At 42.9% G+C, this 21,588-nt stretch overlaps 2 protein-coding genes across 3 annotated transcripts; one reads left to right on the forward strand and one right to left on the reverse strand.

Annotated features, from left to right (window-relative positions):
* Window positions 1-389: 389 nt before the first annotated feature.
* On the reverse strand, window positions 390-3,393 carry cox6b2 (cytochrome c oxidase subunit 6B2). The gene is made up of 4 exons (XM_085365517.1): window positions 3,329-3,393; window positions 2,750-2,919; window positions 1,111-1,211; window positions 390-740 (listed from the first exon to the last, which is right to left on the reverse strand). Exons 2-4 carry the CDS (start codon window positions 2,853-2,855, stop codon window positions 687-689), a joined length of 261 nt encoding a protein of 86 aa, XP_085221643.1. The 5' UTR covers window positions 2,856-2,919; window positions 3,329-3,393; the 3' UTR covers window positions 390-686.
* A 2,356-nt stretch (window positions 3,394-5,749) lies between these two features.
* On the forward strand, window positions 5,750-14,000 carry rasip1 (Ras interacting protein 1). 2 transcript variants are annotated; one of them, XM_085365519.1, is made up of 16 exons: window positions 5,750-6,007; window positions 6,681-6,802; window positions 7,048-7,499; window positions 7,673-7,933; window positions 8,043-8,284; window positions 8,364-8,528; window positions 9,058-9,262; window positions 9,509-9,807; window positions 9,913-10,074; window positions 10,998-11,038; window positions 11,317-11,471; window positions 11,623-11,735; window positions 12,533-12,827; window positions 13,035-13,198; window positions 13,286-13,427; window positions 13,530-14,000. In XM_085365519.1, the coding sequence occupies exons 2-16, from the start codon at window positions 6,681-6,683 to the stop codon at window positions 13,706-13,708; spliced, it is 2,997 nt and encodes a 998-aa protein (XP_085221645.1). In that variant the 5' UTR covers window positions 5,750-6,007; the 3' UTR covers window positions 13,709-14,000. The 2 variants fall into 2 exon arrangements, with proteins under 2 accessions (XP_085221645.1, XP_085221646.1); XM_085365520.1 differs by lacking the exon at window positions 5,750-6,007 and having other exon boundaries at window positions 6,615-6,802.
* The last annotated feature ends 7,588 nt before the right edge of the window (window positions 14,001-21,588 follow it).

A 21,588-nucleotide genomic window follows, 5' to 3' on the forward strand; every position in this document is an offset into this window, starting at 1 on the left:
TGCTGAGGGTAACGAATATATCTGAGAGGATTAAATAAACTTAGTTACTCATGAAGGCCTTGCTGATACTAAATAACAGAACTGAAAACCTGCTACTGATATTCAAGTGAACTTTAAGACGAAAGCAGGCAGATATGTAACAAGGCCAATGTGAACAGAAGTTTTTGTCAGATAAAGCTTTAGAGCATTTTTGTTCATTAGTTATTGACTTCTGTGTTCACATTTTAGACATAATTACACTCTAAATGTAGTTGTAGGAGCGCACTCAATTTATTCAGCTTACTGATTTTAAATGCTGAGAAATAATAAAAGAATGAACTTTTTTGATAATAACACGATCGTTTTAAATTACAGATGGCAAAAAAAAAGAAAGAACTCACAATTGATTTGTGAAATTGATTTATTTGCTCTCTGGTGACTCACAAGTCAATCCAAGACAGCAGAATACTGAACAACTTCCTGAAATAAAGCTGCACTGGTATTTATTAAATCAACCACACTAAAGACCAGTTTATAACAGAGGCAGGAAACACATGTTTAAGCTTTAAAACTGTGCTTGTTGTGCGTGTTTTTAGTTTGTAAGACCAGTGCTAATAATGAAAGGGTAACAGTTGTAAAGACATTTGTAGGCAGATGAAAGAGGTTGCAAGTAATAGTCTTGCAGCCACCTGTCATGACGGGTTAGTTCAGATCTTTCCAGGGAAACTTCCGTTTTCTATCTGCTCATCCCATTTAGAAACCTGCAGGAGACATTAAAGAAAACATGAGGCTTAAGTGTAACTTACGCCTACCAGCAGCATTATTAGCCTTGGAAATGGTGATGAGACACAACAGTCTCACACAAGTTACATGTGATGTGGAAACTGTTTCAAAACATCAACTGCAAACAAGGTTTCCAGCTTTGACTGCAACACATGCAGCAGTGAGAACTTTGTGTCACAACGGTAAATGTGATGAAACGCAAAAGCCTAATGTGGTTAAAGAGCCCCAAACTCCTGTTTACTCCAGAACAGTCATTCAGAAGAAAAAAAACAAAAAAACAAAACACTGGAAGTACAGGGAAACAAACTGTGGCAGTCAGAGACATCTGCAGTTTCTTCTTAAACTTACCCAGCTCATAGGGCAGAGGCTCTTGTAAACCTTCTGGTACCACTCACATGGAGAAACTTCCTGGCCTTTGGCTGACAGAGCTTTGTTGCACCTGTGGAAGTCTGCAAGAACAAAAACGGTACAGGGTTTACTTAAATGATAAAAGTCTTCTTGAAGACAAATAGTACCGGCATGAAGCAAAACTAAGAGCTCATTGTGAAAACAGGTTAAAGCTTTTCTGTTTACATAAAACATCATTTTAAGCTGAACTGGTGTTTACATTGCTGAAGTACCTAATATGAACACTGAATGCTTGGAGGAGGGGAATATGTCTTTTTTGTCCTTCTCTTCAGGATTTGTTTGATATGTTTCAACTTCCTGAATAACAATACCTATTGTCTGTCCAGTGCAGCAGCTGCTGTTATTGCACTGATTTTTATCTATTTTTTTTTTATCTAACACATTTATCTGAAAAAAAGAGAACACAGAAAGATAACAGCCAGAAAACAATCAGGTTAGAATGTTAATATTAAGTAAAGTTTTGTTATGGTTTATTTACAAAAAGGTTTAAAGTCCACATCTGAGAGCGAGTGAACTTTTAAAGAATGTTTGGCGGTCTTGTCACCAAGTCAAGTATCTTTTACTCAACATACTCGCTCTTCATTAAAAAAAAAAAAAATCCTTTCAGGATTAATTTAAGTACTTAATCGCTAAGAAATTTGTTTTTACATATCAGTTAAAAAAACATAGCGATCCAAGTATAACATATAGCATATCATTATACTTGGATGGATTGTGTTACACAGTGAAGGCATAGTGATACTAGTGTAACATTGGGCTTTATAATGTATACTTTGTGAGACTCATATAGGGAAGTTTGAAAATTATGCATGAATTAAGAGTACCAATTCCAGTCATCAGTCTCTCCCCCTCCATTTATTTATATTTTGCTTCCAAGGAGTCAGACTTTGTCATTTTTAAAGTTGTCTTGAGTAACAGTTCTGCAGCCTTTCTGAAGACCTTTCAAAGTTTCTTTTGACATTGGCTGCTTTTCGCTCATTATTAGTCCAGTCCTTGTACATGAACATTTCCAGAGGAATATTTTTTTGGTTTCTTTGTTTAGCCAACGAACACTGACCTATAAAAGCATTAAAAAGGTCAAGGGAGGAACCAGTGTTGCATCCACACATAACAACAACTCAGCAAAGAACCAATTTCAGATTGCATTTTTGGCACTTTGTTACTAGCACCAGTCACTGATTCCCATTTTTAAAGTTACATCTAAGAACCAGACCTTTTAAATTTTCTACTATTTTCTACAGCAAATGACCAGTATCATGTCCTTGAGAAAGGAAACATCAAACAAAGACTTGACAGATGCACCTGGACCGACTGTCAACAAGGGACACATGGGGGGGGGGGGAGAAAAGCGTATCATTTTTTTAACCTTAAATACTGTATTTCCGTGTTTGTTTACATGTTCCAATGAACTGCTCACATTTCCCATTTCCATAGCACAAAGTGAAGAAATAAAAAGTGTTTTTGCACAGTACTAAAATTAGCCCCATACGCGCATGTGAAGTGCATGTCCTGTTGTGTTAAGACAGTTCTGGTCGGGTTAATGTATGATAATGTGTGATCACAGCACAGCAGTCCTCACCCAGGTAGTTTTGGAAGCAGTTTCTGGTCTGGTTGGTGTTTGGGAATCGGGCGTCAAACGGAGCCGTCTTGTAGTTCTTGATCTTATCTGACACGGCTTCGGCCATTTTTCTATCCTTCAGTCAGTGGGAGGTTTAAACGATGTTGAAACAGGGCACGGCCTAGGTTAGCCTGCAGGGGAAACAGGAATAAAAAGGTGTAAGACAAACGAGACATTTAACTAGTGTTAGCTATCACAGAGGGAACAACATTAGTTAACCGAGCTACTAGACGTTTACAGTCTTATTGTTACTAATTCAGATACACACAAATTACATGTTTTGAGTATATAAATCTATTGTCATAAGCACACAGGTCGGTATACAAATGAGCCCAGTCAACGTAATCACACAAAATAACTCAGGCAATAGGTTATCGCTAGCCGTTAGCTCAAAGCTAACGAGTTAATCTGTGTGTATACGGCCGTAATTAACACGCAGCACTTAAACCGTTTTAAACGACAAAAAAACGCTGGAAAGACACCTTTAAAGGTTCAAAAGGTTAGGATTAGAACAGCATACTACGAAGTTACGACGCTAACCTTGGGACGCTTCTTCAACGTGTCCTCTCTAGAAAAAATTGTCCTTCCTCTCCGACGCGCAAGGCACGCTGGGATATCGCCGTAATCAAATCCGTCCTGTTTATTTACGACAGCGTTTAATCTTTAACAGTCACATATTTGTATAATAATTGTATTTATGTTTTTTTCAGAGGTAAAAAGTTAACATACAGCGAAATAAGAAGAGTCAAGGGTCAAAGAAGAAGTTTATTATATATTTATTTATTTGCTTCCCCCCGTGTGACCTCCGGATTTGTTGCTGCTTGAGGGAAAGCGGTGGTTTTCATTCTGCGACATAATATTTCCAGATTTTGGATCAAAAGATGACCTCACCTTCTTGCCTTTAAGGCTGTTTGGTTCCAAGTCACTTAGACCTCAGATTAAATCAATGCCAGACCCCAGATATCCTTAAAAAAATCAGATACATTCCTGTGTTTCTGCTCTTAATTTGTACCCATATTTTGCTGCCCCCTCCCAGAGTTTCCGACACTGTGACATGATAAACAGAAGAAAATATGTAACCTATTAAGAGCAAATTTTTCAAAGCATAGCTTAACCCAGTATTATTATTTTATTTTATTTTTTTGGTGACATCTTCTTCTTTTAATGTTTTGGTTGCTCTTAGATATCTTGCATATATACCCACTAAATACTTATATGTTGCTAGGGTTGGGCTCCCTTTGATTCAACAAGGTGCTGGAAAAATTCCTCAGAGAGTCTGGTCCACATCGTGATGACAGCATCACACAGATCCTGCAGATTTGTCAGCTGCACGTAGGTGATGTGAATCTCCTGTTCCACCACATCACAAAGGTGCTCTATTTGAGATCTGGTGACTGTGGAGGGCATCTGAGTACACTTGAACTCATTGCCATGTTCAAGAAGCCAGTTTGAGATGATTTGACCTTTGTGATGATTTGACCAAGGTGTGTTATCCTGCTTGAAGCATCCATCAGAAGATGGGTAGACTGGCGTCTTAATAGGATAGACATGGACACGGCGTTTAAATGATGATCAGTTGGTACTAAAAGGTCTAACGTGTCCCAAGAAAACATCTGCCATATTGCAACAGCAGCAGCATGAACGATTGATACAAGGTGTTCTTTCATGTTGTTTACACCAAATTCTGATTTTACCATGAATGTCGGAGAAGAAATTGAGACTTATCAGACCAAACAATATTTTTCCAATCTTTTGTGTTCTAATTTTGTTGTAAACTGTAGCCTCAGTTTCCTGTTCTTATCTGACAGGAGTAGCACGTGTTGTGGTGATTTGTTGCTGTGGCTCTTCTGCTTCAAGGTTGACATGTTGTGCTTTCAGAGATGCTTTTCTGCATATCTTGGTTGAGAAAGGGGGTTATTTGAGTTACTAGTGCCTTCCTATCAGCTCAAAGCATTCTGGCCATTTTCTTTCGACCTCTGACAAGAAGGCAGCAAAGGATGTTCACCCAGAGAGCTACTGCTCACTGGATATTTTCTCTTTTTTTGGACCATTTTCTGTAAACCCTAGAGATGGTTGTGTGGGAAAATCCCAGCAAATCAACACCTTCTGAAATATTTAAAATCATTTAACACCCTTTTCACATTTTCTTCCTCATTCTGATGCTCAGTTTGAACATCAGCACCACATGCACTAACAAGCAGTTGGACAGGTGTGCCTAATGAAGTGACCGGTGAGCATAGGTAATACATACAGTACTCCTCTGTTTCGCAAACAATACGAAATTTTCATATCACTTCACTGGTAGTGACAATAACAGGAAATTTAACATTTAATCATAAGTAATATATTATTTTCTCTTTTAGTCATGGTAAGAACTTGGAAATGGTGGAGGAGTCTTTGTAATGGGACAAACTTTATTAGCCCTTTATGATGACTGTGACAGTTTCTCTTTCCATCAACATCTTCCTGTTGAAGACCAGGTCAAAGATCACAGGTGTCTCGCTCTAGCTTCCTGTCTCACTGTGTGCATTTCCTTCATCCTCTTTTCAGCAAAACTTCAAACTTCCTTGCATTTTGTTGAGCACTGTGATAGTCTTTCTCATCATAAATCACGTCACAGTACCTGGTTTAAATCAAAAATAGTCTTTTAAACCCATTAAGGCTTTTTCATATAATTTAGCTTTATTCTGTGACATTTTCATTTAACTCAGATGGGCAAAAAGATAGATATCGAGATTGTTTTGTGCAGAGTACAATACAGTATATTATATTCCCAACAGGGTGCCAAACACCCATGTGTGTGTTTGTGTGTGTAAATTTACCGTTCTCTCACTTCTACCAATCTCTGCCTCTCTTTCTCACTCAGTCAGGATATAGGTGTTGTCCAAAGCAAAGGAAGGAAATTCTGTCACTTAGAACAATGGGTTGGTTTCTCTATCTATAGACCCAGAGCGCCCGAGAGCCAGAGAGGGAGGTAGCAGCCACTTAGAGTAAAAAACTAATGTAAAGGGGCATTTTCTTTAACAGAAGAAAAAAGAATTATTAGAATTAAAGATACCTTTGTCCATTTTTAAGGAGCCGAGGCCTTTAGAAAATGGATTTTCATCCTGAGGAGAAGGACGAGCGCACATTTTTTAGGGTACTTTGAGCTGCGCATTGGCATTTTGGTGGCAAAGGATAATCAAAACACACTATAAAAAGGATTTGAAGTAACTGTGGGTAAGTTTGTTCAAAACCAAATAATTTGAGTAATTTCTTTCTTGTAGTATTTAGAATTCTGTGAAAATATCCCAACATGGTTTTCTAGGAGAGGAGGCCTTTCTGCCTAGAATACCAATAACAGATTTTAGGTGTGGACGCATGTCGAGAAATGGCGTGTCTGAGGGAACAACTTTAAAAAGGAACTCATTTTCAACATAGTACTAGCCTTTATCTCAAAATTCTAATCGTAGCTAAAAGAAAACATGTTATCCTAAATTGTGATGGTAGGTTAAATAGAAGTGTTACAGAGAATTGGACAGGCAGTGACCTTTGGAGTGGGTTTTTCCCTGTCACTGCGACAGCTGGACCTGAGTCCTACAAAACACACTTCCTGTTTGAGGATAGGAAAACACACTGGGATTTTCAGGGGCTGTAGGGAGGGCTAATGTCTTTTCATTTGTTTTTACCATGTTGACAACCTGCTGTAGGTATCCTGTTGATATTTTTGAAGGTTGACATCATTCTATTGTTATATTGTTTATATCCTGGCACTGGTGACACACAGCCTTTGGTATGGTGCAGAGAAATATTATTAAGGGAAACCTAATGTTTATATATCTTATAAAAAGATGAGTTATTAAGTTGATTTTAGAGAGAATTGCCCTTTAATATCTGAATTCTTCTCGGTCAGATGGAGGGATCTGGCAGTCCTCGATTCAGAAAACTCCATTTCCCAGTGGGTTTGTGGATCAACTCCCCCAGGAAACACTTTGCAAAGCTTGGTGGTCGTTGGCCCAGCGCGCTCTCTGTCAAGTTGGTCTAAACTTCTTTAATTCGCTTTTTTTAAATTAATCTTTAGTTTTGTTCCAACTTGTGTCCTGCATGTAGAATTAGTTTGTGTATTGATCTTATCTTATCTCACTTCCACTGTCATTTGTATTCATGTCTTCCATTTATTTTAGTCCTTGTTGTTTGTCAGTCATAACTCACAGCTGACTTGTCCCTTCCTTTCTGCTTCCTCTCTCCTCCATCTGTCTTCCCTCCTCTGTTGTTTCCAGGTCGACTACCAGCTCTGACGCAGCCTCTCTCCACGAGGCCCCCTCTGCTCCTTCCTCTTCCCTTTCTAACTCCACCCCCTCGCTGGCTTCCCCTACCCCATCCCCATCTCCTTCCCCGGCCTTCCTCAGGCCGCGGCCTGCTGCACCCCAGTCCCGTGCTAAGCGCCTTTCCCATCTCTTCTTACGGGGGCGTTCCAACAGTGACCGGGACCGGGCAGTGGGAGAGAAGGAGAGAGAAGTTTGGGCTCATTCGGCAGCCCCCTCCTCCCACCACTACTTGCCCCCTGCTTCTTCCTCTGCCCCAGGCCTGATCAAAATCTATGGAGATGCACTCTCCAGTGGAGCCAATTATCGCTCCCTGCTGGCCAACATACACTCCACAGCTAGGCAACTCATTGCCCAGGTCATCACTCGCTACACTGAAAGAGAGCGGGAGGAGACAGATGACGCAGGTATGAAAGGGAAATTTTGGCTCATTTGGACCTCTGCTGCGATCCATGACTAGGAATTGTTTGCTTAAAAATTTTTTACCAATTGGGAATGACTTTATATAAACATAAATAGCAGTGTTATGGAAAAATAATTACCCTCCCCCTCATTCCCCCTTTCCTCCATTACTTTCTAGTTCTCCAGAAACACAGCCCTGAAGACTTCCTATTGTGTGATGTCATTGGAAAGCCCATCCAGCAGCCAGATGGAGCTATCAAATGGGAGACAGAGTGCCGGAGAAGCGTTGCCCCGTGGGAATGTCCTTTGTTGTTAGTGGACATGTGGCGGCCTAAGGATGGATTTGAGCGGCGCTTTGAAATCCAAAGGAAGGAAGACTATGAGAGAGAAGAGTTAGAGAGGGAGAAGGAGCGTGAGAGGGAGGGAGAGAACTACCAAGGTACGTATGAGATGCAGCAGATAGGTACAGTGGCAAGAAAAGAAAAAATTGACCATTTATGCACAGCACAGGGCAAAGCTGATTGATACTTGGGTTGTCTGGGCAACAGGTGTGCGCTGGCGGCGGAGCAGGATGTCATCAGGTAGCGGAGCAGAGGAGGGCGAACGGGGTCACCGTGGAAGGAACACAGAGCTGAGGAGGAGCATCAGCGACATGAACCTCAGTCTGCGACGTCGCCAAGGCAATCACGTCAGCAACGACCCCCGCGGTTCTGGAAACCGGCCTAACAACAGCGCAGGGGTGCATGACAGGAAGAACATTGTGAGCATGATCAACCCACAGCCAGGAGAGGTAAAGAGAAGGCTGCAGTAAGTAGAAGCTGAACTGACCACACGTTCGGTCTTCTAACCATCATAAACCATTTCTGCAGATCAGGGCGTCGAAAGCTGAAGGGAAGGTTGGATGGACAAACCAGCCGGCAGAGGATGAGAAGGATTATTCCAGCTGTGACCTGGAAGTGATGTCACAAAGTCTGATCCTTCCACCTACAGACCGGCCTTACTTCCTGTTGCTGCAGGGTTACGATCAGAGCAAGGCAAGACATGCTGACAGATGGTATCGCCCATACAAATTCTCGCAAACAACACCCACGCACACGTACATCATGTAAACACATAAACACACATAAACAGCAACGTACTCGTTGACATGCGCTCTCATGTGCGCATTAGCAAAAGCGCAGGCATGGCTGTAGTGGAGTTGTGCACACGCGTGCACGCACCCTGTGCATTACATCATACCTGCATGTCTGTAATCGCCACATACCATCAGGGTTTCCATCCCTCTACACGCTTCTCCCATTCACCACCCAGCACAAAACAGCCTCTGAGCAGCACAATGCCAGAAAATGTATCCATCAAATGCACAAAACCCCCCTGTGTACATCACTTCATCTCACACAATGACCTCACACAGGTCTCCATTGTAACAAACTGTGACACACTTCATTCCTTATCGACTGCCTTCTGTTTGGCTTAACATCTGATAGAAGATTGATATAAACCATAACACTTAAAAGATAACAGACCTCCCTGACTCACTGATCCACTGTGTGTTTTGTGTAGGATTTTGTTTTGTACATCATGTCGGGACATATGCATGTGTTTGGAAGGAAACCCACAATAAGGGAGAGAGAGAAGGATAGAGAAAGAGAGAGGAAGGGGAAGAGGCCGCTGAAGGTGGACACATTCCTGTCTGCTCCTGACCTTTTGGCTAGACACTTACTAGTCCGGAGAGACTCCGCTGTTCCAGAGACACCCACTGGACAAGGTACACCGGCACAGATCATCGTTAGAATCTTGCTGCACTCTCTTGCAGAAAATACAAAACTAGAGAAGGTAGATTGTTCATCCAAAGTAGGACATCATTGTTCTCAATGTTATTCCTGTTAAAAGAGGATTCTTCCTCTCCATTTTTGTCAAATGCTAGTTCAGAGGGAATAATTTACCTTGACATGACTGTCATAAACTGGTGGGTAAATTTAAACTCAATAATATTTTGTGAATTTTATCCCAGCCCTGATGCGACCTTTCAGAGGAGGTGCAGTTACACACAATGGAGTGGCCCTTTACAGGGAGACGGTCCTAAAGCCGGGCGATGTGATTGGTCTGGGGAACCACTTTCTTTTCTTGTATCGTGACCCTCGTGTGACTCCGCCTCCACCGCTGGCACTGACCTTGCCATGGCAGACTGATGCCTCCACCACCTGCTGCCCTTCAGGGTTGGTGGACAGACAGGAAGCTCTGAGGCAGTACCTGGGCTCCACTGAGGCCGTGTTGAAATTCCATTCTCGTCACGCCGATTCCTTGTTACAGGTAAGAAGGGAAAATAGCAGACTTCTTATAGTCTGACTGTAGTTATCTAGTCGAAATAAACTTTTATTTATACATATATGTGTTGATCCTTTACTTTTCTCATAGGAGATCATCTCCAGAAATTCCTCTCCAGACTCTGGAGGCGGGCCTTTAGCTCCTGCTTATCTCCTGTCAATCATGATAGATCATGCCTCCAAACACCTGGACCCTGCTCTCCTACCACAGATATTGCTCAAGTCAGCCAATCTAATAAAAGAAATTGTGTGGGTAAGTAACACAAACAAACAAAAACAATAGCTTGATGTCATGTTTGGTATTGTTACTTGTTCACATCTTGTTTTTGCAATCCTCAATTTAGCATTTGCTGGTCATAAACCAAAGTATTGGACAAAATTAAAACTTTAAATGGCATTACATAAAAAGTCAGGAGATGGGTGTCAAAATATGTCACTAAAACACAACAATCTCAGCCTCCCAGTGAAAAGAAGGTGCGAGCTGATTCATGTTGGTGTATTCTTTTATATCTGTTGCCCACTGAAATAAATTACTTATTACTATTTCAAACCTACTTTGCGCACCTGAATTCAATTTATCGTTCCAGTCTTTCCATTTTCCGTCTTAGTGTCAATAAAACATTCAAAGGATCAGCAAATTCAGAAGGATTCATCCACTGGGGACCATGAGTCTCTAGACCAAAGCTCAAGGCCATCAATTCACCAGCTGTTAAGATAACTTGGACAAAATTAATGGACCAACTGGGAGACATTGCTTTCCAAAGGGTCATGCTGCTTGTGTAATTAAAAAAATACAACATATATAATCATATCTGTGACGTGTGAATTAATAATATGTTGGAGGAAGTCAGAGAGTGGCTCATCTATGGAACAAATGTTAAGTTTTTTATATTTAATGACAGTATGGTCGTGACCACACTTAAACAAGTCTGGCAGATAAACCTCAGGTAGGCAGATTGAGAATGCCACATTAAGTCAGACAGAAAAACCAGCAGACAGACATATGCCCTTCATTGTGGCCTACTGGCTTGTGAGCAGGAGTGAGGATGGGCTGATGTCACTTCCCTCCCGCTGGAAAATCTGCTCTAACTGTCCAGGCTGCAGGGCTAGACTCCACTCCCCCTCCTCCACCCCCACACTAAGTCTCGTCTCTTCTGTTTCCAACTATCTTTGCAGGATAACATTAAGGAATTTGGGGATAAGCATCCCACGCAAAAGTAAGAATATTTATGTTCTACGTAATGTTTCCTCTGTTTAGAGATTTCCAGCTGAGTGATTCATGATACATTTGTGCCTGTGCTGTTATGTCTTTGGTAAATTTTTGTGGTATGATGGAAGCATTGTCTCGAATATAGCTAGATAATAATAACTCAGTCTATTTTTACTTCAGTATGGAGCGTTTTGCTTTTAGTGCACAAACACAAACCTGACAGGGGAATCTTCACAATACTTGATAGCAAACATAACTTTGGAATTACTTAAATGTGTTGTCCAGTTCAACAGAGCAAGAAGGAGAGATAAGCACGCCAAACGTCCAGAAACTGTCATCTGACCTTCGACCTCTCATGTTCTGGATGTCAAATGCCACGGAGCTCCTCAACTTCTTCCAGGTTAAAGTAGAAGTGATGGAGAAAGAATGGGAGTTTGAAGGTGAGAATAACTGGAAAACAACAGAAGGGTGGGGGGGGGGACCTTTAGAAGATCAAACGTATAAGCTGGCACAGGAATTTGGCAAAGCTAAACAGAGAAATCAAAGCTGACACTGAGCCTGGAATTGATCATAATGATTGTTTCTTTGAAGCCCCTGGGGATCCAGTTTTGACAGCTGATATGGACACCTGCTCAGAAGCTCTGGCACAGCTGGATGATGTCATTATGCACACCTTCCAGCAGTGTGTGTATCACCTTACCAAGGTAAAGTGGAAAAAAAGCCAGATACAGCGGTCCACATACTCCGATGTGCTTTGGCTTCAAATCAACGTTACCATTTTATGTGTAATGTTGCATGCCCTTTTAAACTGTAACTCCGGATAGCCACTTCTATTTAACCTCACCGAGAGACAGCACAAATTACTTTCTTAAGACATAAAAACTGTTCCTTTCTGGAACAAGCTCACCACCACCCACAATTGATTTTAATTTTCTCCAGCTGCATGCAGCTCCTCCAGTCCCTTTGTGCATTGCATTCTGAGACCATACTTAGGATGTACTCATTTGTGAAATCATACTTTTTTGGCTTTGTGTGGAAAACCTGTATTGAATTGGAACATACTGACATGGAAATAGCAATACTAGAGGATAACATGTCCAGAAAGCCGATGCAAGCATGTTGATGGTGTAATTTTTAGCATGTTAGTCATCTTCACTAAGAGTCCCAGCATGATCCAATCTATGATTTAGCACAAAGTGAAAGTGAGTTTAACAGAAGTGTCATTAGTGTTGTATAGTTGTGCATTTGCTTATGAGCACAAGATTAAAAGCTTAACCTGATGATGGCGCTAGAGGAAAAGTCACTAAGGTCAGAGATCTGGACCTGTACAAACTATTGTGATAGCCATCACTTCAAGTGTTGCTACAAATCATCTTAACATCTTCTTCCACTTAATTCATTCCAGTTTATACTGTCCATTCAACATCCATCATTTCCGGATTTTTATAATATTTTTAATATAAAAATGAACTTACTTTTTTTTCTCTTTCTGTCCACAAAGACACTGTACTCCCTTCTTCCAGCCCTTCTGGACACCAACCCATTTTCCAGCGAGGAGAAGGAGAAAGAGAAGGATGGAGCTCAGGCTGCAGAGGGAGAAGAGAAAAGAGGAGGAGAAGAAGAGGTAGATGATGTGTCCACCTTGCCGCCCAAGGTTGCTGGACTTGTGGAAGTGTATCGCTGTTCCCTGATGCTGTCACGGGAGGCATGTCTTTCCCCACCGCTCACCTCGCAAACCTTCGGCTACCTCTTCTTCTTCACCAATACCTCCTTGCTCAATACTTTGCTGGAGAGAGGTGAGAAGGCACGGGGCAAAGAAATCCTGTGTGGTTAATTCAGCAATAAATACGGTATCACTTTGTAAAAACTGAAGCTAGAGATGATAAAAGTGACCTTTTGGATAAAAGGAAGACTCACTGCTTTACTCCTGATAAAACAAACAAAATTAGCTTTTTTCAAATGTTTTTTCTGTTTTCTCCAACATCCTCTCCCCCTCTTTTCAGACGGACTGTTTTCATGGTCCAGAGCAGTACAGATCCGAACAAACCTAGACCTGGTTCTGGACTGGCTACAGGGTGCAGGATTAGGAGACATCGCCTCAGAGTTTATGAAGAAACTGTCAGTCACAGTCAACTTCCTGTGTATTCCCAAGACTCGACTCATCCAGGTAACACAGCTGCATGTACAACATGCCCTTTGAGCCCTCTCCTAGAATGCCATCTAACATCTCCTCCATTAACTTCTTATCTCCAAGTCATCCTGGGCCAGTCTACAGGAAGAACATGCTTTGTTAAGTCCTTCTCAGTTGCACCACCTGCTCACCCATTACAAGCTGGGACCCAGCAGAGCTCCACCAGCATCCTGGGCCCCTCCGCCAGGCACTGAACTCAGTGGAGGTAATAAATCAAAAGGGCTTATGATTGAACATTTAATAACTATAATGAATAGTGGCATTATATGTCAAGTAAACTGTTTCTCAACCTTTTCTCATTTTTCAGACATCTTTGAGAGCTTTTTGGACCATCCTCCTCTTATCCTGCCAAATGAGACACCACGCCTTGACCTCTCCCAGCCAATCCCAAGCCCTGAGCTACAAAAAGAAGTTACACGTCTCCGCACCTTCTTGTGGGGACTCGACCAGGATGAGCTCCCAGCCAATCAGAGGACTCGGCTCTGAGGAAGCCCTTATATGTCTCTGTATTAATGTCTCATAGAAGTAAAAAAAAAAGGATATCACCAAAAACATCAAACTGGACACCAGAAAATAATGCAAACTGGACATGCTTTCTGTATTTTTATTGGCTGGTTGTTGGTTTTCCTCACACTTCATATCATCTCATTTATTCACTTAGATATTGTCTAGCTAAATAAATGTACTAGCTCTGTCATGCCTTTATAGGATTTGTTTGAAAGCAAGGAGCAAAACCCCATGTCTGTTAGGTAACATAGTGTTGTGCTTTACGTGGCTGTTTTCCTTGGCTTCCGTGTATGTTTTCAAACTACTTGTTTTTAATAAAATGCTGAATTCAAGCCTAAAAGACTTACAGTTTCCGCATGGTCTTTGACAAGCTTGTTTCCCACAGCGGGGCCCCTGGGGCTTGGCACACACCTTTGCTTCTACACCAAAGAAACATTCCACAAGGTGGCGATGCAGGACTCACTCCACTTGTAGGTTAACCGATGAGTCTGCAGGTAGAACTGCCTGACTAAGGAGGTGACCGTACAACTGCATTATCGACTGATCCAAAGCACATTCTCATTTCCTGTAATAATGGCATCATTTTACGCAGGGGTCATGACTCAGCGAGCAAATGAGACTGTGATCATCGCACACAAAGGTTACCTTTACCAAGGTGAGCTGTTGTAAAGGCCAAAGCTGGTTACTTAAAAGCAGGAGTGAGTTTTCACTCCTGGTGTGTAGGGTTTCCTTTTTCATTAATGTGGTGCGATCCCCCTGGGTCCCTGAAGAAAAAGTCCAGCTCATTAAGCACAAAACAGCAAGAGGTTCTCGTGAGTAGACAGCAGACAGGTGATATCATCATTGAGAGTGAGTAACTTGAAAGTGCGTCTGTTCCAGTTTGGCAATATCCAGTCAATTTAACTGCGGGGTCAGCCAAACGTCTTTAGAAAACAGTTCCCAACTTTCTTTATTTTGAGTATGAAGCTCTGTGACGTCTCAGAGAAAGTTATCACGCTCCTCCTTTGGCGTCCATCCAAATGGCTTCCTTTCTTCCGGTCAGCTTCTTAGATGAGTTCCTTTACGGTAAAAAGCCAAAGAATTTCCAAAAACACATCAGTCCCGTGGGAGACCCCTGCTTACATCATTACTGTTGCCACTGGTTCTGTTCCCCCGCTTTCTTACTGTGCCGACACTGAAAAACATGCCACTGAAATAGACCAGTTATAGATTATGAATCATGAGGAGAGGCCCCCTGTGGTTAAATTCATCAATTAGGTGATTGTAATCACTCTCATTTGAAATTCAATGTGGCGTATGAGTGAGAGTGAGACTGCGTTGTGTGCTAATTTAAACTTTCCAGTAATGCCATACAGATGTAGTTTGTAGCTTTATAATTAAACACAGATGGAAGACAGACTGGTATAGGTCCGTGCTCATTGTGTGATAATACAGTAGTCTGTGATACAATGCGGTGACCAGTGTCTGAGTACTATCACTAACAAGTGAGGTTTTGTAAGGATGTGACACACACAAGGTTTTCTGTGATCTCAATCACTAACAAACTGTGCATGTCAGCCCCACTTTCTCCCAGAATTGCGTAGTCACACAGAGACACACAACTCTTTTCTTTTTTTTTCTTTTTTTCTGTCTGACACACACACAAGGACTAAGTACACTTCTTTACCCAGGTGCACAGCCCCACACCTGTTGTTGCAGCTCTCTGTAATTAGCCCGACACAATTATCATTGGTGGATGGAGGGAGGGGGTGAAGACAATGGGGCAGTTATTCCGTCCCTATCATCTCTTTCTCTCTCCCTGCTGTCGAGTAATGAAAGATACTTCCCTTCTTCAAAGGGACGGAGTTTCCTACAAAACGGCTGAGTCAGAGGAGAAAAGGAGGGAAGGATGAAAAGAAAAGGAGAACAGTAGGGAGGCACGGGTGGTAACGCAATGCTGCTGGTGTGAGGCCCAGTGGACCACAGTGATTGTGCTCATTGTTGTACACACAGGAGTGAAAAAGCCTGTGGCTCTCACACTTAACGCTAACAGCTACAACATGGCACAGCGTCAGTATCTATTTACGATCTGGTAGCACTTTACCTGAGCCTTGCGTCATCCTAAAACCTACAGTATAAGAAGGTTTTTCAGGTCATATGTCAGGCAAAAAGGGCAGAAAATGCTGACTACTGGATCACTCATATAGGACAAAGAAATGAGACTTGTGAGGTTCAAGTGCAAACTAAAGGTAGTTGTAGCGTGAAGTCAGCTGAAAGTGGAATAATGTGCATGTCCCTGTCAGAGACAACAAAAAAGACAGACTGGGGGATGTAAGAATCTGTGTGGGGTTTGAGATAACTGAGGAGAAGGTCAGGGATGCTTGGAGGGACATCTGTGAGACGCAGACAGACGACAGGCTGAAGCTGAGGTTGGTGATGGGGAGACTGATGATGAACCAGACAGCAGAGCCTCAGTGGGGTGATTACAAGGCCAAGAGAAAAGCTCAAGGGACAGATTTGTTTTCTCCTAGTTACATCACCCAAACGTGAACTCCTCACATAAACACATAAACTTCTTCTTCTTTCTTTTTTTTGGTGCATGCATGCATGCACCTACACACAAATGCACACAGGCATAGGCCGTGATATAAAGGAACCCCTGTGAGGTCAGATCCACCGAGCTGAGGCTGTCCACTGTTAGTAGGACTAGCCAGGTAAGCCTCACAGTCTCTCTGGCAGCTACAACCACCACCACCAACCACTGTATCTTACCCTGCCCTGTCCTGCCCTGCCGCGGCCTTCTCTCCACTGGCGGCTGTCTGTCCTAGGCTGCTGCTGCTGGTTCTCTCAAGCAGCTTTTGCCTTCATGCACGTGCTGTTCAATTTGAGAGAGAGGTACAAATTTGGAATTGGTGGTGTTTTCCTCTTTACCAAAATGCCCTCATCTACCTCTTCCCTTCTCCTTTCTTCTTTCCTTCTGTTTTCCTGCTTCTCTCTCTCGCTTTCGTTCTTATTCAGTATGTTTCTCCCGGGCCAGGGGGCCTGTGGGCAGGGGCCTTATTCCACCAGCCTGGGGCTTCTGTCAGAGGCTTGTTCCATTTTGCGTCATGGTGTTGACTGAGCGGACCCCACACTTAACTCCCATAGAGCCATGGGGTTGGGCGGCAGGGCGGCCGGCGCGGGCTAACGCGGCCCCGTGTTCAGCGTGGTAATCTGATGGCCATGTTTATTTTATGTAGCGCTGCTTTGATGGAGCAGAAAAAGTCTTTGGGCTTTTTGTTTCAGCACTTTCACTGCCAGGTCAGAGGTGCTCGCCGTGGTTACGCTCAGGAAGAATAATATTTGCCCTTATATTCACTCCAAACAGGCTTTTTTCCATATTAGTGTCAGGGATACTCTCTGGGTTTCTGCCTTCCACTGATTCGGCACATTGGGGGTGAAGGGTGGCGGGGGGACCACACCTCAAAAGCATCGCTGCCTGGAGGATAATGAGGGTGTTCCACAGGTCGTCCCCAGGCCTGGTCTTATACCCCTGAGTGAACCCCCATCACACTCAGCTCAGGGCCTGAGAGACAGACCTGCAGCCACATATATGTATGTATATATATAAGTCCCAGGAGTGAAGGAAAACACACACATAAACACATGAAAACACTCTCCCTCCTGCTTGGTTGCCGCAGGCTCCACCTCAGCTGTCAGTCGTCCAAACTTCCCAGGGGTTCTTTTTAATGGAGTTAATGAGAAAAAGAAAAGAAAAACTCCTCCTTGTCTGCCTGAGCCTTTCACTGCTTCACCTCAAAACTCACACACCCACTTATCAGCCTTGTGTCAGCTGTTTCAGATGGGTCGAAAAGCCAGAGAACCGCACCGAGTCATTTTATGAGGTTTTGAACTAAACATACGAGAGAAAAGCATAACTGTCCACGTTCACTGGATCCAATCCCGACCCTGCACAACCACACCATAAAGTACAAATGGAGTCTCATGTATTGGCTCTCATCTCATCTCATCTTGGTCTTTACTTACTGTGTCTCCATTAAGCTTTACAATGTTGACCTGGTCTAGGAAAGTATTTTCTGACTGCCAATTTAAATGACCTGCTTTGTCAAGCAAGAATGCTTCTTACTTTGAAGATTAATTAATACATAGCTTTTGAAAGAGAAAGCCCAGATTGTGGCTGAGAATACTGTTTATCTGTCTCAATTTTGTTATTATATCTGGCCAAGGTCTATGCTATGATCATGATATTACAGGAATGAATCAATGTCATACAAGATAAGACACCCTTGGGAGTTTTTTAATGTTTCATTTCCTTCTAGGTTGTTATTTATGATCTGAATACAGAAAAGACTGGGTTTAGGCCAGATAGGAACAATAAGCAAACATGCAGAAGCACATATACAGGCACACACTAGCATGCATGAACAGAAACTAGATCCCCATCAACCATCTTCTACATCTCTTATCTTTCCATTGAGTTGAATAAAAAAAACATACACAGGAAGGACTGTTTACACTTCCTGCCCTGTTTCATATATCCCATTATCTCCTTTGTATTCTAACACATCTGACATGTTTTTGGCCTCCCGTGCATCTGTGAGGTATGTGCTTACTCACAAATGAAGGTGCTTCTGTTCTGATGTAATCCGGGGAAAATGGGGAAACAAGGAGGGGGGTACTACCCCGGTGGTAGGTAATCTAATCCCTCCAGTCGCAATTTGGCAACTCAAAACAATTACCGCCTGGCTGTTCAGAAAAACAGCAGCCAGACAAAAGGGGTGTAGGCTCGTTAGAAGAAGCTGATGTAAAGTCGCATTTAGTAGGTCACTACAGACGGGAGGCTAATCTGGATCAGGGTTTGGCAATGTTGCGTTCGCTGTTTAAACCATGTTTGAAAGCCTCTGCACATGCCACTGCGTGGGAGATGGCAAGAAAAAGTCAGGTGAGTGAGTCATACAGAGGCGGTGTCAGTCAAACCGAAGGGTTCACCAGCAAGAAATCGGTCTGTGAGGTGTGTGTCCTCTTCCCAGTCACAGTCACCCAATCAGGGCTGATTAAAGAGCTTTATCTTTCCTGTGACATGCCTCTATCTGAACGCCCTCTTCCTGCCCCACAGCCAGCTCTCGATCTCGTTCAGCACCCTTTCAATGAACGATAGAGTGATTTACGTCTTTGTAGTTGCTATCTTTATTCAGTCATTCTTTTCCATGGTACCACTTTGTTTTTTCAAATCCACCTCTTCCTCTGTTAATTTGCTCTTTTCCCTATTAGTGTCCCACCTATCTCGATCCAGTCATCCCAACCCCTCCTGTCCCTTTCTTGTCTCTTTATGTGTGTCATGGCCCCATCCTTTTCTTCATCCTCTCTCTCGGCCTCCTAATAAAGCCACTGCCTTTGTTCACAGTTTTAGAGTCATAGCCTAGACCTACGTCAGTCTAGATTTCCTTCTTCCGTCTTTTCCAATCCCACCTTTTATCGTCATTTATTATCCCAGATGAATGTCCTTGCCCCCGGTTGCTTTTGGGCATTTAGTCCAGTCTACTGCAGGGAATTTCCTACTTATCGTTCACTGGGCCATTCCTTGCATTCTTAGCATACTTCCTGGCACTGCTGGAGGTCCAGCCAGCCGCAAGGGTGTCAGCAATGCAAGGCAGGCGCTGATGCAAACTAACATCATTCGTACATCCAGGGGTTTGCTTTTGATGAGGATGGACAGTGTGATTGATGAACAGAAAGAGGATGAGGAGAAGGAGGTGACATAAAAAGAATGAAGCGGTGGGTAGTGGTGGTGGAGGGGGGCTGCTGTCAATGTGTGTGAACTCTGTGCCAAAAATAGAAAATTCTGGATAGCTTTCATTTCTAAGTCCTTGACTCAGAAAATGTTATTGAAAAAAAGGAGACATGCAAGGCATTTAAATGTCTCCCAAAAGAGCAGTTTATGGGTAATTGGAAACAGCAGGGGGGTCAAAGTGCACATAAACAGTCTGAATAATTATAGAGAGATTAGAATAACTTTCATGTCGTTCCTCTTAGTCATAGACCTCAATGAAACAAATGGTTCTCAAACTGCATCCTAAACTGAGCTTTTTATTTATTTATTTTTTTTGCATTCCCACGATGAACAAAGGTCAAGAAAATAAAACTCGAGAGACACCGGGGGCTGTGACAAGGATGTGCAGATGTGCAAGGAAAAGATGGCCGTCAAACTTGTCAGCTGGAGATAATGATAAGGGTGGTTAAGAAGAATGCACGCAAACACATTACTTCCATATCTTACTCTCACTATTCCAGAGATAAGATAGCATGTCCAAGAAGTATGGGGGATAGACAGTTCACATTTTAAATAAACATTTACAGTAAATGTTTTTGTTCCTTGGAGAATACACAAAAAAAGAAAAGAGAAGAAAAACAAACAGCAACACAACAACCGCTGAAATTTGAATCTAAGACGGACGACAGTGTATCTTCTGTGCTGTGTTTGCACTGCTTTTAGTCAAAGTCACTTCAAACCAAAGTTGACATTTCAGTGAACTTGAGGTCCACCTCCCCTCCCTGTGCGGTCAAAGCGCAGCCTACTGAATGTGGAGAGAAGTCTTTCTTGATTTCCAGACATTTTCAAATATACTCTCTAAACCAGTTGTCCTCGGCTCCCAATCCCTTTACGTACTCTGCTTCAAAACATAAACATTGACAACATGCGGATATGAAACTTCCTTTCCTGTGTTTGCTCTCATTTATGATGAAATTTACACACTCTCTATGGCTGACGCACAGGAAGTGTTCAGGAGAACGAGCTGCCCATGTGCTCTCTTATAAGTTGTGTTATCTGCTATCATTGTTGTGGGAGGTTGATTTACGATTGTCAGTGTGTAATGAGCGTTAATTTAATGAATGGCAAGTGATGAAGGGACCTGAAATGCGTCAGCATTCAGAGAAACAGCCGGACCTTGTCAGGTTAAAGGGGATAGTGGCCTATAAATAGTTTTAAATGCTGGTGTGAACAGACGTAAGCATATGTGTCAATGTGTATGTAGGTGTCCATCTGTCTGCAAAAGGGCATCCTCCCGCCTCCCCCAGTGTGACTAAGGTCATTTCACGTTGACAAAGTTGCTCTCTAGGGTAAACTGTGACGTCACGCAAGTCCTCTTGCTTTTGTCTGCTTGCGCCCCTCACTCTTTCCCCATCGTCTCAGCAACCTCTGCTGCCCCCCGCTCCCCCACCACCGCACATTCACTTACACCCTTCCCAGTTTCCCCTGTGTGTTTGTCAGCAGCTCTCAGCTTCGGTAGAATAACACGAGGACAGGCTGAATGTGTGACTGACGCAGACGCACTGCGCGCCGGTAAGTAGTGGTCAGCTTTGATTGAGTACACATCTCACATAGATGTAGTAACTCACCACAGAAGTGGTGCAATCCTGACAAAGAGACAGCGAATGCACAAGTAAGGTCTCTGGGGTAACTACTCTGCAAGCACCAAGGAATGCACCAAAAATAGGAGCTTCACTTTCACTCCCCTCTTTTTATTCCTTTACTTGAAAAAAACAAAACAAACAAACCTCTGCATGGAGTCAGCGGTGGAGTGATATGTCGGGCTGGTGAATAAAAATTTGCTCGAGCACTATTTCACGGATCTTTCTCTGCACTGTCATAGAAAACAGGGAGATCAGAGGTGAAGGGGAAGGTAGCGAGTGAGTGAAAGAGAAAGCGAGGGGGAGCTGAGGGGAAGCACTTTGAGGGGAGGAAGAGATGAGGAGAGAGCGGGACGCAGACAGGACACACCATGACAGGAGAGGAAAGAATGTTTAAGGCGACTGAGAATGAGAGTGAGAGGAGCGGGAGGGAGAACCGGAGGAGAAAGCGGGAGCTCTGAGACAGGCCT

This window comes from Diplotaxodon limnothrissa, linkage group LG11 (genome assembly GCF_057381915.1).
Source record: "Diplotaxodon limnothrissa isolate DT_005_m linkage group LG11, D_limnothrissa_male_GT1.1, whole genome shotgun sequence".
NCBI lineage: Eukaryota > Metazoa > Chordata > Actinopteri > Cichliformes > Cichlidae > Diplotaxodon > Diplotaxodon limnothrissa.

What these genes read in the sequence shown, in the direction of transcription:
- cox6b2 (XM_085365517.1), bottom strand. Translation starts at nt 2,855, where the DNA reads ATGGCCGAAGCCGTGTCAGATAAGATCAAGAACTACAAGACGGCTCCG. An exon ending in CTGCTTCCAAAACTACCTGG is followed by an intron (nt 1,212 to 2,749) that starts GTGAGGACTGCT and finishes TTGTTCTTGCAG; the next exon opens with ACTTCCACAGGTGCAACAAA. An exon ending in GCCTCTGCCCTATGAGCTGG is followed by an intron (nt 741 to 1,110) that starts GTAAGTTTAAGA and finishes TGTCTCCTGCAG; the next exon opens with GTTTCTAAATGGGATGAGCA.
- rasip1 (XM_085365519.1), top strand. Translation starts at nt 6,681, where the DNA reads ATGGAGGGATCTGGCAGTCCTCGATTCAGAAAACTCCATTTCCCAGTG. An exon ending in TCAACCCACAGCCAGGAGAG is followed by an intron (nt 8,285 to 8,363) that starts GTAAAGAGAAGG and finishes CCATTTCTGCAG; the next exon opens with ATCAGGGCGTCGAAAGCTGA. An exon ending in ACGCCGATTCCTTGTTACAG is followed by an intron (nt 9,808 to 9,912) that starts GTAAGAAGGGAA and finishes CTTTTCTCATAG; the next exon opens with GAGATCATCTCCAGAAATTC.